Source organism: Lissotriton vulgaris, unplaced genomic scaffold (genome assembly GCF_964263255.1).
Source record: "Lissotriton vulgaris unplaced genomic scaffold, aLisVul1.2 SCAFFOLD_3332, whole genome shotgun sequence".
Classification (NCBI taxonomy): domain Eukaryota; kingdom Metazoa; phylum Chordata; class Amphibia; order Caudata; family Salamandridae; genus Lissotriton; species Lissotriton vulgaris.
In genome coordinates this window covers 78,100-94,659 of record NW_028242026.1, presented here as the reverse complement: position 1 = coordinate 94,659, position 16,560 = coordinate 78,100, and the positions used below count along the sequence as shown (strand labels likewise).

General features: G+C 44.0%; 1 protein-coding gene across 1 annotated transcript in view; it reads left to right on the top strand.

The window, feature by feature from the left end:
- The window catches only part of LOC147669095 (organic solute transporter subunit alpha-like), an 83,388-nt gene that overhangs the window by 51,822 nt on the left and 15,006 nt on the right, over positions 1-16,560 (top strand). Inside the window, exons 5-8 of the mRNA XM_086948231.1 lie at positions 124-282; positions 4,155-4,266; positions 6,838-6,984; positions 11,811-11,916. Coding sequence (XP_086804357.1) covers positions 124-282; positions 4,155-4,266; positions 6,838-6,984; positions 11,811-11,916 — 524 coding nt within the window. The remainder of the gene's footprint in view (positions 1-123; positions 283-4,154; positions 4,267-6,837; positions 6,985-11,810; positions 11,917-16,560) is intronic.

Here is a 16,560-nt window from a genome sequence, read left to right as displayed (position 1 = left end):
GAATGCATTGTGTGCAAATTAGAAGTCTAACTACTTGTCAATCGGAGGCCAGCCTCCGCTCTCTTGCGGGAGGCTGTGGGGACCACCATGCATGCCGTGCTCAGCTCTGCTCTTCTTCCACAGGTATTTTTCAGTCTGTTTCTACCTGTTGCTCCTTGTGATGATCCAGGGCTTTGGCGGGAAGGTGGCCCTAGTGGAACGGCTGAAGGACAAATGGTTGCCAATCAACACCGGCCCTTGCTGCTGCTGCTGCCCCTGCCTGCCGCCCACCAGGATGACCAAGTAAGTGAGCACCTTGTCTAAGTCCCAACAGAACCTCTTGAGAGCTCACACCGTCCCATTTCAGACTCGAGTGGTTCATCCAGTCCTGCCTTTTCCAATATTTGTAGTAACGGTACTCTTTTATCTCATTATAGTATTTGTGGTCCGTTTGCTTTCTGGTAGTTTTATTGTTGGTTTTATTCAGATAGTTGTAGCTTTTATTTCTGCATACAACACTGTAGAATTTCTTGGTGTTTAGATATTTGCTACTTTTCTTTGTGTTTTGATATTTCCAGTCTTTCTTTGTGTTATGGCCCCAGAAGTGTTTCCTAATGACAATATTTCAAGCAAGGGAAGCAGCTTTTCCTCCACAGGCGGTGATGCTGCAGGGGAAACAAGTCAGCAACTGCTTTGTCTTGAAGTCGTTGCTACATTTACTCTATTCTAGCGTCTGGAATAGTTCCCCTTTAATAATGGATATCATTTGTTGCTTTTATAGTTACTTTAAAGGGCACTCTGCGTTGTTCTCGTCATCTCATGTTTAATCCTTAATTTCTTCAGCCTTGGCTTTCTTCAATCAATGTTAAATCCATCATTTAACCCTGAGTTTAGGCAATTATCTTCAAAGATAAAAGATGTGCATTTTCTTCTTTACTGACACTCATAGTTCATTGGTTGTTTGGGAAGATATTGATCTCAACAGCAGTAAAACAGAGTAGTGAGTGTGAGTGTAAACATCTGTCAAAGTGGACATGGTCTGGGTTTGTTCTCCTATTGTGACCAAGGCCCTGATTACGACTTTGGCGAATGGGATACTCCGTCACAAACGGGACGGATCTACAGTCCGCTGTTTTACAAGTTCTGTAGGATATAATGGAATTGTAATTTGGAGTAAGGGATAGGATAAGTTACCCTGTCCGCTAAGATCATAATCAGGGCCGAAGTTATTAGTGAGTTTTTGTTGAAGCGACTGACCCAAATCAATCAAATCATTGATTCCTCGAGCGGCACTACTGGTTGTAAAGTTTTCCGCTCTTTCAGTGTCTTGTAGCATCTATTGCATTATTAAGGTTAATCAACTGTTAAGGATTTAGGGCTAAATTTAGAGCTTGGCAGAGAGGGTACTGTGTCGCAACCACAATGGAGTACCCTCTCCGCCAACGTATTCTGTGTTCCCAGATTTATAATGGAAAGTGCAAAGTTATAAGTATTGTTATGTAAAAAAAACACAGGAATGCATTAGTTGTTCTCATCTGGTATGGTATAACTTAAGAGGAACTGTATGAACATTTCGCTTGTTTACAAAATATGGAAAAAAGTTATTTTTCAGAATATAATCCAAATTTTTGATGCATTAAAAATTTCAAATGTACATATTAAAACATTTAAGCATTTATGTAAAGAAAATTGAGAATTTTTAACAATTCGACTTGAAAATGTATTTAAAGTGTGTAAAATATTTTGAGTTTAATAAATGTGTTTTATTGTATTAAAACAAACTTAAAGGGTGTTTTAGGGAAAAAGGGGCCTCATTTAGAGTTTGGAGTGGATGCGGGCCTCCAAAAATACTCCAATTAATATCACAAATGGTGCTTGAGTGGGGAGAATTGTCCCATAGCAAAGTTTTTGTGTCTTAATTTTCCTTAATCAATGAAACTTGAAGAGATGCAAAAGATATTGGAAAGGACGCCTTACCCACATACTGTGGCATACTTCTTCATCTGTGTCCTCTCTGTACCGAAGTAGGTGAATGCCACTACAGCAGGCTCAAAATTGTGTAGAGAGTTCCTCAATAATTGTTTGCGTGGACTGTAGCAGATATCCAGAGGGTAAGTAAAAATACCTAAGTGTAAACCCTAGGAGTTCCCTTTATTGGTGGAAGCCCTTTATAGGTAAAATATTGTCTAGCTGTATTTACAATGAAGTGCTGTAGTTCATTAATCCACTTCTTTTGCCAACATGTTTTCAGCGATATCTAAGCTCAAAAGGGTCAACGGTTTTCTTCAAGGTCTAATAACTCCCTGCCTAACTCCTGCATACATTCCATGTATACTCATGAGATGTAAGGCTCATATGCATGTCTTGTGCTATTCCATTTAGACACCCTAATCTGAGGTGTCACTGTTAAATAATCAATCAATCAATCAATCAAAGACATTTGTAGAGCGCACTACTTACCCGGAGGGTCTCAAGGCGCTGGGGGTGGAGGGGTGCTGCTACTGCTCAAACAGCCAGGTCTTGAGCTTCTTCCTGAAGGAGAGGTGGTCTTGGGTCAGGCGCAGGTCGGGAGGGAGGGAGTTCCAGGTCTTGGCGGCCAGGTAGGAGAAGGACCTTCCTCCTGTTGTCGCTCTTCGGATGCGGGGGACGGCGGCGAGGGCGTGGTTGGTCGATCGGAGGTGGCGTTTGGGAGCGTAGAAGTTGAGGCGGTTGTTGAGGTACCTCGGGCCTTGGTCGTGTAGGGCTTTGTGTGCGTGGGTGAGGAGACGGAAGGTGATTCTCTTGTTGACGGGAAGCCAGTGCAGGTCTCTCAGATGTCCGGAGATGTGGCTGCGTCGGGGGATGTCGAGGATGAGTCTGGCTGAGGCGTTCTGGATCCGCTGGAGTCTCTTCTGGAGCTTGGCGGTGGTTCCGGCGTAGAGGGCGTTGCCGTAGTCCAGACGGCTGGTGACGAGGGCCTGGGTGACCGTCTTCCTGGTCTCGGTGGGGATCCACCGGAAGATCTTCCGTAGCATGCGCAGGATGTTAAAACAGGACGCGGAGACGGCGTTGACTTGTCTGGTCATGGAGAGGGAGGAGTCCAGGATGAAGCCCAGGTTGCGTGCGTGGTCTGTATCATAAGTGCGTGTACGATACAGTAGACTGGTGTTGCAAGCGGAACCGACTCTTGACAAGACAAGTGTGTGACCACAGGAGGGGAGCCCCTTCCACAGTTTTGACTATGATGCTATTTCAACAAAGGAGGGACACGGGGCACTTATAGGTCCAGCATATGTGCCCCTAGGGTAAAAAGCAAGCAGAAGTGGTATGCAGTTCCTTGGAGAGAAAGATGAAGAGACTGGTTCGGTCTAACACCCTAACCCTATGATGGAGACAATTTGGGAAATGGGGCCCTCACACATCCTGCTGGGTGGCATGCTTCACCATAAAGCATGCTCCTCGTCAGGCCGGAGCTGCAGTTCCTGACGGGCATCCTATGAGGAGCTCTTTATTGGAGATCTTTTTGTCCCAAGCTGTCTTGTGCAGTGTGGGTATAGGGCCTTGTGGTGTAGATGTGGGTAAAAGGTGTGAGGGATTTGTGCAGGAAGTGCTTTTGTTTTTGACATAGGCATATGTGTGTATTTTAAATTAAAAATAACCTACAGCTCACAAAATAGAAACTGGTTTTCAGTTGTAATTTACAATATTGGCACTTTTTTATGTTTCAAAAACCTTTATTGTTCAGTAGCACGGTACATCAGTGTAATATCACCATCCAATCAGCTGCTGTATTTTCAGACATGGAATCAACACCTTCCCGTAGGAAGTGCTTAAATGATGCTCAGTGGGGCTCCAAATCCAATGTTAGTGTCAAATGTTAACCTAGCACTATAAGCAACCTAACTATGTGGTACCTTATAAGTAGACCAACCCAATTAGGGTGGTCAACTGGCTCCTTCGAGGAACAGGCAGAGGGTATGGTAAAACTATTAACTTCGGTTCAGACGCGGCTGCCTTGCCATAAACCTACCCTTCACTCCGCCAAAAAGGTCATGATGGATTTGGCATCACGTTTTAGTTGTTTGGCCACATAAGGAAGCACCAGACCCTACGGAACATGTGGTTACTAGGATTGCAAGATCATGTGAACCTGTTTGTTTTCCAGAAGCCTAATAGTCACATATTTATCTTCACAGGGGGAAGCTCAAGCTCTTCATCGTTGGCGTTTTCCAGTTCTCCTTTTTGAAGCCCCTCTGTGCCTTTATCGGTCTAATACTGTGGACAGATGGAATCTACGATGTAGAAGATGTAAGTGTGGTCTTAAAATGCACGTATTTAACAATGGCAGGGCAACAGGATATTAAACGATAAAGTTATAGGAAGCATGGCCAATAATTTTGACCACTTCCCTTTATTTAATTTTGGCACTGACCAAGACAAAATGCGCACAACTTGGCTGAGCAATATTACTTTCGTTCTCAAAAATGATCAGTGGAGCATGCCTTTTTTCAGATACTGAAATATTTTGCACATAAAGTGTATTGTTATTATTGAAGTAAGTGAAATATCAATGCCCTTCGAATGCAACTAATGTGTGCCTACAAATGTAAAAAAGACAACAATGCAGCACCCTTCCAGGTAAAGTTGTTTTAAAGGATGCAGAAGTGAAAACATCAAACAGTTTAAACTACAGATGAAGTACTTTTTTTTGTAATAACTAAATGTTAGGGAAATAATTACATTATACAATAAGGAATGCTGCAGAAGTACACGCAAATATCTTCCAAAAATCTATATATCAAGAAATCCTCTTAGGAAGGAATATGTCTGCATGCCTGAGGATTTGAATGAAATATTGCTGCTTCTTCTGTAATTAATGATATTTCAATATTTCAACACTCTCATTCCCAGGCCTTTTACCATAACTGTAATGTGCTACAAATCTCACACAGCTCCCTCTCTCTCTCCCTCTCTCCCTCTCTCTCTTTATATATATATATATATATATATATATATATATATATATATATATATATATATATATATATATATATATATATATATATATATATATACTGAGACGTTATTTAAAAAAATATTTTCTATTTATTTTGTTCTACTTCATATTTAATTTGAAAACATTATTTGACAAAAATCATATTCCTAGATCATATTCACATACATTGCCACACTTTAATACACCTCAACTCATACAGTCATTTATACTCTAGGTATATCTCCGGTGGGCGACAAGTTAAACCTCTTACTTTATTAATCATACCTTTCAAAGACATCTTGATCAATTGATTCGTATCTCCAGACTTGACATAGGTCACCACTACATTATTTATTCACTTTAATATCAGACCTTCAGCTTTGCAAAATAGTTCACCTTCACTGGGATATGAACACATCTTTTGGCATAGTATAAAATGTAATTGTAATTTTCAGTATACACTTTTGTCTATAAAATCAGTGTCTTTGTGCTTTACAAATCCCCTCCACGCGGAGTTGGTATAAATACATTTGCTTACCGGAATGTCCACTCTTTTCATTGCTCAATAAAGGAGATCTTTTGGTTCCCCTGTTTAATTCATCTTGTGCCCGAATGAAATCCTTCTGGCAGGACTGTTACACGAAAGAGGGGGTACCAGGATCTACCAGGCATGGGCACCCCAGAATATCCTGAAGACACTGAAGTGTCTGATAAGTAAGCTAGGCAGATGTATTGCTGCTCATGCCAACCATGTTCAATGTTGTATTTACTTATTTTGTAAAAAGGATAACCTGTGATGGCCCGCAACTTTGCATCACTGATGATGACGCAACAGTTCTTGAAGATTACTAACATGGTTGAAACAACACCTGATGTTATAGTGGATCTGGTCAAGCAGGGTTCAAAGTGTGCACACAAGTCCATGTCCCTAATTGGTGAGGGGCTGCACCAATGGGATTCCTGAAAGGTTGGGAAGGTCTCTTTCAACAAGCTTGTTTTCAGTCTTTTTGTTTTTTTAAACAAAATATTTAAGGTTACGCACATTCTTCAATTTTAGGCAGAAAGTTTTCCAATCCAAAGACTGACAGTCCGTTGTGGAGCAAATACCATTTTTAGAGCTACTGCTTTGAACGGTTGTGGCATATGTGTCCACACTCAAAATCGATCCAAAAAGATGGGTTCTCTATTCCCAGGGTTAGCAGTTCTAAAACCCCAAATGAATTATATAAATCACAACAAAGGGGATGTGATTGGACATCACAATGTTACTGCACCAAAACAGAGTGCATTCTCATTAATATCCAGCAGATTAAGTTTGAAATCCATGAGTTCTAAAAGTATTGTTTATTTCATATGACAAAATGATGGAAAGCACAGCTAGAATGCCATTATAATTAAATTATATGTGGCTTCGATTTTCCATGCAGTGACTCATACCAGTGTGAACATAACAAAATTACGTCTATTTGCCACATTTTGAGGTGACAATGTGATGTGCTGTTCGAAATTTAGAAAGGGGGCTGCTGGGCTTGTGACATGTTTTTTTTTCTTCTGAAATTATAAAAGTAAACTGTTGTTGAAGAGCTTACTTTAGCCCTGAAGAAGTCCGTCTTGTTCTCTAGGACAGAAACGCGTCGGCTGTGTTTTCCATCGTTTTGTGATATGAAATAAAGAATCACGTGTGGTCTTGTGGACTCATAAATTTCAAACTTGATATGCTGGATGTTAATGAGAACAGACTTTGCTTTTTGTGCAGTAAATCTGTTGTGTGCCCCTCCCACCCCCTTTGTTGTAATCCCTATGTAGAGCGATCAGTTAGATTGACGTATACCAACTGCTCATAACAGAGCATGACATATTACATCCGCCTTCTTGTGTTCCAGGTCTCATCAACAAGTACCGCTCTGTGGATTAACACCTCCCTGGGTGTGAGCACCTGCTTCGCCCTCTGGCCCCTCGGTATCCTGTTCCGAGAAGCAAAATTACATCTGGCTGAGCAAAACATAGGGGCAAAGTTTGCTTGTTTTCAGGTACAAAAGATTACGGTTTCTTGTCAAATGTCAGCGAAGAACCTAAGAAACGGAAACGATAGTACTAGGTCCATATTGTAGAGACAGTTGATGCCTTAAGAATCCTGGAGAAGACCAAAGGCGTTCTTGAGTTTATCCAAGGATGAGTTGCCCAGAAACACTCAGGGTGGGAAAAGAATTAAACACTAAAATCCCCAAAAATGTTTGGTGTGAAAATGTGTGGATGAGCAAGCGAGGGATGCTTCACTAAGTTGACAAGAGTTGCTGCTGGAGTAGGCGAATGCACAAGAGGGTGAATACTCCGGTGGGTCGGCATAAAGAATGGTGGCTGTTCAGATGGGTTGCTTTGGAGTTTGTAATCTCTGAAGTGAGTGGCTGCTTTTGAAGTTGTTGGGCACTGAAGGAGGCCAGCGTTGAGTTGGGTAAATCCTAAAGTAAGTCGGCTTTGAAGAGATTGGAAGAGGTTGAGTGCTGAAGTGGGTAACTGTACAATGTGGTGAATATTCAAGCGGGTGAGCACTGAGATTGGTTTTCTCAAGGTCTCTCTCATTCCCTTCATGACTGCCTGAGGAAAAGGCAACTCCGCCCAATAGCCATGGTGCCACCCTGTTTTTAATATTCATATGAACGTTGTTGCCTGTCGCTTTAGGAGGGTTTCAGGAGGAAAAGGAGACAAATGGCAGAAAATCTTACAGGATTTTGAAAGCAAGGCCCCAGATCTGCTGGGAGACACAGTAGAGAATTGTCCTACAAAATACTCTTCCTTGCACAAGAACGTAATAGAAAATACAGCTCCAGAAATAAAACAGTGAACATCAGTGACAAAAAGCATTTAAATGGGAGATAAACACAATGAAAAATAGAAGATTTGAAAGTTATCGTGATGGATCGTTCTCAGACCAAAGCCACCTTCTAGGAGGTAATCAGGAGATGAGATCGCTGGAAAATGGTTGAGCGCCATCTTGGGAAGGCAAGCTTTAGCAACGCAAACCATCTGGGTTAGGACTGGATCTGAGGCCACCCACCCTCAGCTTCCCAGGAACATGGCATTACCCATGTATGAATGCCCCTGAAGGAAACCAGGGTCCACATTTACTGCAAGTCATTGCAACGCAATGCACGCCCTTATCTGGAATTTACTAAGCCATGCAAAGCCCTTTTGTGTGGCTTTGTGTAATTTAGTAAATTAAAAAGTAGCAAAAGGTATCGCTGCCTTGCGTTACCTTCCACCAGGGAGGCCTTCCATGTGTGGGGTATGGGCATTATCACGCATCCACCCATGGATTGTGGCGTATCCCATATTTACAAAGAACTGGGAATGCGTCAAAATGGGGGGACTCCCAGACCCAGGTGTTACAAGGAGAACTATCTTTATTTCCTGTGTTGTCGCTCGGCTGCGCACAGTGCACCAGCTTCAGAAGGAGGCAAAAGTGCACCATATTTTAGTAGATAGGGTGCATTTCTTTCTTCCTTTCACGGAACGCAGTCTGCAAGGCCCCTTGCGGCATTGCTTTGCTTGAAAGATCAGTAAATCTGGTCCCAAATGTGTGACATTCTGCCCTTGAACAACTTTGCGGCTCTTAAACCCCTTTATCCATATGCCCCTTCTCATGACTTTTCAGCCCTTCCTCCGAGACTGTGGCTGAGCCAGCCGCTACCAAAGGGAAACCACCAAGGCTTCCTACTGACAGTGGGATGTGGGTTTGCCATCACTGGTTCATGGTCCTGGGACCAGGAATGAGGACCTCTAAGAGAGAATAGAAAACAAGAGAGGCAAACTGCCTGTGTGGCTACGGGTGTGGGGCTATATGACCACGCAGCCACCATGGAACCAAAACCACTCTAGAGAGTTCAGTTTCTGCTGGGTTAACTTTACGCCCCCCTGTGGACGCTCTGGGTGTATCGGGATGATATTGGAAGGAAGAATAAACCAACATGGGGCATGATCTTCAGAAGCATCTTCCAAAGAGCGTTCACTGGTTGGATATTCTTTCCAAAGAATCAAACGTTGAAGGGGATAGATTCTTGTAGAGCCTCAAACAAGCAAGGAAGCAACACTTCTTTCTGTGATGATGTTGCTTCTCTTGAAGTCTATTTTCAATTAACAGGGTCATATCAATGAGTTCAGAAAAGGAAATGGAACGATGAGATCGGACTGACTCATTCTTGAAAATAGTGTCCTTCGGGTCCTCTCGACCACGGCGATGTAGGCTGCCGATAGGCTACAATGAGTGATGTTAGCAACGCCGTACTATTTTTCTGGATATCGCAACGAGCCTCCTCTGTGGATTCTTGAATATCAGGGAGTTCAAACATTTTCTTGATGGTGCGTAGAAATGTTACTTAACTCACCAGGCGTAAATCTGAAGGTGGGACTAAAGTTTTAAAAAGTCCCCTAATTCCAGGAGTAATCCTGTAAAATGGGAGGCTCCAGAAGGCGGTACTGGGATCTCAGTAAAACATAATGCTAGGGTATGTGTAAGGGCTGTATTTTAAAGGCAAAATTGTTGTAACTTAACCCAGGTCTTGGAAGGACCCATGGCTTAAACCAAGACCTAAAGAGTTGATGGCATTGGGGTCTATGAAAGAATTACAACAAATTGGCTTTCTCTGAATGCCTTCTTTATTGCCTGAGAAAAGAGAGATTCCCCCTTGTACTCATGGTGCCTTATGAAGGGTGTCACGTGTCTCCGATAGATTGCCCTTGGTTGGAGGAATTACCACAAATGGCAGAGAAAACGCCTCAGCAATATTGGTAGTTGTTGAAAAAAGATGAAGAGTTTTGCAGAAGATGAAAATCAAAGCACCAAAGTTACCCTGAGACAGAAAAGAGTCCAGTCCAACAAATATGCTGCCAGGCAAGAGAGTAGGAAATACAACTACAGAGAAAGAGCAAAAGTCACGAGCACAGAAGGGCTCACTGATGGGGATTTGGCGTAGAGCAGCGCAACAAGTCCTCTTGCTGCGCTGTGTCAAAGAGAAAGGGCAGGAATGCGCTGTATTTATGATATACGGTGCATTCCTGTGCTTTCTCCCTGCAATGGTGACGTTTGGTTGCCTAGGGCCAACGCTGGCACTCTTGCACCATGATGCAAGGGTGCCTGAGTTGTTGGCAGGATTGTTTTTGTGCAGGAAGGGGCACTGGGAGGCTTTTTCCTCGTTCTGTGTGAGCTGCAGAATGTAGAACACGTAGAAAGAGGAAAAAAGGAGGCGAAAGAAGGTTATTTCTCACTATTCCTCACCTTAGCAGCCATAAGGTTTTTGTGCATCCCCAGAGTTACATGGTCTTGTAAATCTGAGAGTATCAAAATCCATGGGTGTTTGGTGGAAACACCCATCGCAACGCCCATGGAGCGCAGAGCAGAGCGCAGAGCAAGGCAACGCAGCAATTTGCGCTGTTTTGCCACACTCTATATCTAAGAGGCCATTCAAAGCCATGCAAAGTAGCTTTGCGTGCCTTAATAAATATAATTAGGTGGTTTGCCCTGTCTGAGCATCACAAAAAGCGTTGCTACGGCGGCACATGGGGCTCGTAAATGTTGACCAAACTGTCTAAGGTGAGCGATGAAAAGTAGGGGATGTGAAAGGATTGTACCACATCCTTCTCAGCCCAAAGCCTCTTCTATGAGTCAGGCCGGAATGGAAATCTTTAAAAATGGTGGCCACATCTTTGAGGGGGGAGTTCTAGCAGCACAAACTATAATGACAACCATCTTGGTTAGGAGTGGAAATGTGGCTAAATCACGCACCCCTTCTTAGGGACATGGGATTGCCCTGGTGGAGCATGTACAAGAAGGTAAATACAATAATGAGTTCCTGCCATTGACCCTTGTTACATCCCGGATCCTCCATAGCTTGTGCTCCTTCCTCTGACTCTTCAAGTTAGCGTCATAGAGCTCCTGTCGTGCAGCCCACTATCAACAGGAATCCCTTGAGGCTCCTGCAGTCGTGGCAGACCGAGTCCTCCCTGCACGCCAGGTGCAAGTACCTATCCAAGATAGACAAAGTACACAAGAGTTGTGCTACCATCCATTTTTCCAAACAAGTTTTGCACTGGAAAGTAAAAAAAAGATTTTGCATCAATTTTCATAACTTTTGTGACGCAAACACAGCGCTAAATCTTGGTAAACACACCCCTGATGTGTTGAGTCCCAGACGTGGTGAGCATTGATAGCTGGAAGATCAGGTGTGTGAATGCCGAGGTGGGTGGGTGTGGATAGGGGAAAGGGTATAAGGAGGTGGGTCGGGAAGCTAGTGGTGGTGGCGGGACCTCACAAATACTGCATGGGATTGGCATTGGCAAACACGGTAAGCAGGTCAGCCTCTGGGCAGATGGACGATGAAGTGAGTGGACAATGAGTCAACAAATGGTAAAGTGGGTGAATGAGGACAATGCATTGATGTGGAAGAGAGTAGAAGATCAAAGAAGCATATGCTGTAGTCAGTGAGTGGTGTACTAGGTGGCTGTTAAAGTTGATTGGTATGAAGAGGGCTGGAGCTGAAATGAACCAGTGTTGAATTTGCTGGGTTTTGAAATGGGTGGGTGCTGAAGGAAGCGGGGGCTATAGAAAGCGGGTGCGTGAGGGGGTAGATTTTGAAGGAGGCTGCCCTGAAAAGAGTATGAGCTGGTATTTGAGGATACTGACCTGGGTGCAAAAGATGACAGATACTTAAAGAACGTTATATTAACAGATTTGCAGATGAATGCTAGGGTGGATGGGTTCTCAAATGAGTGATCACTTAAGGTTGGACTGCTGAATTGATCTAAACTGATGCATGAAGTGAGCCTATGTTTACACTCTTTTTAACCTTTTTTGACCCTATAGATTCAACTCATTCTCAGTGCTTTGCAGACCTCCATCTTTTCCATCTTGGCCAACACCGGCACAGTGGCCTGCGCCCCTCCGTACTCCTCCAAAGCAAGGTCTCAGCGTGAGTATACGAAAGGGGCAAGTCTAAGCATGATCCAGGCATAATTTTCTGAAATTGTATCCTACACCAGTCTTAGATGAATCACTGAGGTGGGTTAAAAGGTAAATATATGCATCAAGAAAATTACTTTTTCCTGCAAACATTTGGGATAAACAGTAGTCCATCTTTACCAAGGTGTGGATGCATTTGTCAAGGCCTGGATGCAGGGAAGGTCCCTCTGGTTCCTCCATTGACTGCCCGAGGAAAGGGCTCATCCTCCTGTATGCCATGGTGGCACCCCGCAGACTGTACTGTATGTGAAAGGCGTTAAGTGCCTCCTTAAGAGGGTCTCAACTAAGAGGAAAAATCCATAAACTGCAGAAAAACACTCTTTGGCAATATAGGCAAGTCTTGATTGTCCTTGATAGTTACTGCTGAGAGGGAAAAGCAAAGCACCTAAATGTCCCTGAATCAAGGTTGAGAAAAAGCCAAGCATTAGGTCTAGCAAAAGGAAGAATCCAAAGGAATCCTGCTGAAGGAAATAAGAGCGAGGAATTAGGGACACAAATGTATCTGAATGTGCAACAAATGTTGTGAAAATAGGGGAAAGAATGTGTTGTGATGCAACCTTCTCTCCCAAAAGACTCCTGTATGCAAAAAGCAGGAAATGGCATCACAGAGAAAAGGTTAACACCGTCTTGGATTGGGAACTTCAAGAGATAAACACTGGAGCCGTGGCCATCGAGACTGTTGCGTCTCGATTTCCGGGTATCGAGACGCAACAGTCGCCCGCTAGACCAGGGAGCGAAGGTCTCTCTGTCAGACGGACTTACACATCCGCTCGTTTGTGTTTTTTGTTGAAAAGAGAACACCTTGGAAGAGAGACAGATTTGTCCTCCCCTTCCATCGTAGCATTTGTGTTAACCCCATGTTACGACCGGGTTGGAATTATCACCGGTCCAGCGACTTTCGCACATCTGATTTTCGTTCCTACAGCCCTGTAGAGTCACAGGATTACTCCCTAGTGACGAAACACGTGTCGGCTGGTTTTTCTTTCTGTATCTATCAAAGAAACCTGTTATAAAATCATCATAAAGATACTCCTGATGTCGACCTTCATAATTTCTGGACAGATAGTACTTTGAATAGTGGTTTTTACTCTAAAACTAATACCCTAATACGTGTGCACAGGACTTGGTTCTAATTTACAGTGTGGGCCCAGACCTACACACTTGCAGAGGTTCTTTGGGTTTGTTTCCCCTGACCTGGCAGCACCGTATTCATTGTTCACGCCTCAAACTCCATTGCGAACTTGCTTGAGCGCCATTTTCTTCCTGTCTTAAATCTAAACCCTCCACCGAACCAGGTATGGCGGTCTGTCTTTCGGTAGAGGTGAGATCGGAATGCCTGTCCAGCGGCAGTCTCCACCTTTTCCTTGCCACGTGCACTGCAGGTCCCCCAGAGCATGAGAGGTGCATGAGGGTTCCAACAGTGTGGAGGTATCTAAGATCACACTCACAGCCCATCCACCCCCACAAGTAGCAGCTTTTCCAGACTGGGAAACTAAAATGTCCAAGCCAGCCCACATAGTGCTGAGAGAGGGAGCATAAGGGGAGCATTCCCCTGTAACTATTCTAGCATCAGGCCTTCGAATCCGTTCATCCATCCATCCACCCACCCATTTACCCATTCATCCACCCATTTACCCATACATCCATCATCTTTCTCCTCCCATTCTGATTTCACTCTCCATACCCTCCCCCTCTCTTTCCACCTTCTCTCACTCTCACTTGTATCTCTATCTCTACTCTCTTATTTTGTCCCAGATTCACTTCCTCTTCATGTTTTGCCCCTCTTCTGGAGCATGGCCGAAGTACTGCTTCCTTCTCCAGTGTATGTCCTTCCACTGGTTGTGCTTCCGAAGGCACTTTATTTTTTTCTTTTAGCTTGTCCTGGTTGTCGGTTCTTTGACTGTGCTTGTCTTAAGTGTCACCTGTGGGAGGAATGTTGCTCCTGTATGACCCGAAGAAGTCATGTCATTGACTCATGGCCAGGGACGCAAACCCTCCTCAGGTCATGCCATGTCTGGTGCAGTCTAATCCCGAGCATCGCCCTCCCTCAATGTTTCTTACCGTATCTCCCAGCAATAAAAAATACACTAGTACGTGCCCAGCGCTGGCTGCGTCATTGCACTTTTATTTTTACATTCCAGCCCAGCCATGCTGCACAGAAGCAGCACTTCTGTACAACAAGGCTAAAAACATTGATACAGCCAAGACCTAGTGTAGGCAAGACAAACTGGTTTTGCCAATGCTTTTTTTATAAGCTACACTGTGTTACCAAGTGTTCATATGAGCCTGACCAAGTTTAGTCATTCTTCACTCCAGACTACTAGGTTATTTTCGGTGGTCGCACCGGTGGCATCCGAACAGCCTCTTATGTCACGTATTAGAAAAACAATGGAGTGCTCCGGGCTTATAATGGTTGGTACAAGCCTAGAGTTCCAACATTCCAATGCTTCTTTGTTCACACGACTGTGAACAAAGGCTTCAGGGATTCCGAGGAGATTTGAATCCCTTCACGATCCCTGAAGGCTTTGTTTAATTTGTTAGAGCATTCTGCCCTCTAGTGGCAGAATGTTCTAATAGCCTTATAGCCCGTTGTAGCTGGGCTATACCGGCGATTAAAGTCCAGCTGCCTTGTTAAAGTCCCTTGCCTTCGGCTCGGGCCTTTAACCCTGACGCAGGCTTTTAATAGCCGGTAAAGCCCGTAACAGCGGGCTATAAGGCTATATTACATACTATAGGGTGCAAGAGAGCCCACTCTACTCCGACATAGTGTTGGCGTATCCATTTTATGGGCTTAAACTCCTAAATTCTGCACAGAAGTGCACCTCCTCATGTCTCACATTGTTGGCAATAGACTGTGCCTCCCCCTTAGCTGCAGTCTATTTCTTGCACATTATAGCTTTCATTACAAGTTGGGCGAAATAGGGTTGGGTATATCCCACATAGGGTAATTGCCACTAACCCTGGGCGAGGTATTTACCGCATATGGTAACTACTTCATATTGTGGATTTCTGACTTGAAAATGGGGCATAACATGCAGAGTCGGTATTTAAGTCATCAAATTTTCATATTTTGACTATTTGGTGGGCCGCTGTCCCCAGTAAATTCAGCATCTTTCAGAATCCATCTGGGGAAAACTGTGATAAATATTACACAACTTGTAATTCTGGTCCCTGTGCAAATTTTTGTTTGGATCAGGATTCAGCCTTTAACTTCTAATGAAGACCTCCCAGTTCTCCACAGCCTCCCAAAATGTTCCCGGTATAGCCTTAAAACAAACAAGCAGTGTCAAAACCAATATGTATGGCTTTATGGAATGGACACATACACACACAGGCATGCCCTATGTTGTCTGCATATGTCCTAACATTAAAGCCAATGGTTGGAAATAATATTACTTTTGGGATAGGGATGTCCCCTGCATGATGAACGAGTATGTACCCGTGCCCTGACTGCTCAACTGCATGTGAAACGGCTATCCTGGCCTTTTGTTTGACCACGGCGTCATGCTAATCTGGTGCTTCCAAAGAAGCCTGGACCTCCTTCTGTGTCAGAAAAGAGCGCGGTCTACGGAGCCTTCTCATCTAAAGTTCTGCTTTGAATATGAACCCAAACCATTCACTGGCATTCTGTGTATATGTTGAGTGTATTTGTGTGTAATAGGTGCTTGATACATGTGGGGAGAGTGAGTATTGGGGCCAATGGGACCCATTTTGAATGGCTCAAGATGGAGGATACGGACAGCTTCCCCAGGCAGTGAAACTGTGCTCGCATTCCTGTAGCGGGAGGGTGAAGATCTAGACGCTTAAGTGAAGAGTCGAGACAGTGCTGGCATGATAGATTCATTGAGGGCCTTGTTAGCAAGGAGCTGCTGAAAGTTCTTCTTGCCTTCCTTGTCCTTCTGTAGATGGTACTGGGCAAGGTGGGAGACTGCAGTTTCTGTTGTTCAAGGTGATGAAGTTTCTAGGCAGGACCTTCCCTTTTGCCTGTTCATGGTTTCTGCTTCAGGAAGGCTGATGGCTGCTGGTGCAAGATATCTCATACTCAATTTTTCCATTGAGTTGGATATACCTGCTTGAAGCCAATGGCATTGTTACCTCCTGTGAGAGGTCTTGGCCTGGCGTACTTAGATCTGGACTGCTCAAGACTGATTTGCATATGGCTGGGTCCAAAATGAGGTGGCATTGTGGGCAAAAGTATAATCGGTTGCAATGCTACTCCAAACGATTGACCGTGGTTAGACAAATTGCGAGCATTCCTCCCATCACTTTTTGTTTACCTGGAACATACAGAAATGGCATATAGAAAATAACCAACCCAAACTGGTTCTGAAGCCTTAGACGGTGGATTCTCCTCCCCTGTCTAGAAAAGTTGCACACCTAGAAAAGCAGAAATTATAAAGCAACTAAATCTCAGGCATGGGATTCAAATTACCCTACTTTGTTCCAGCTCCACTGTTTTCTTCACCAAGGAAGGGACTGCTGTGTGATCAGTCTGGTATCCTCCTGACAGCTAGTCTCCCAGGAGTGAGGGGGCATCGCCTCACCTCTGCCACCCACTGGTCAAGCTGAGGTTCTGCGTAAGTCTCTGGAAGTC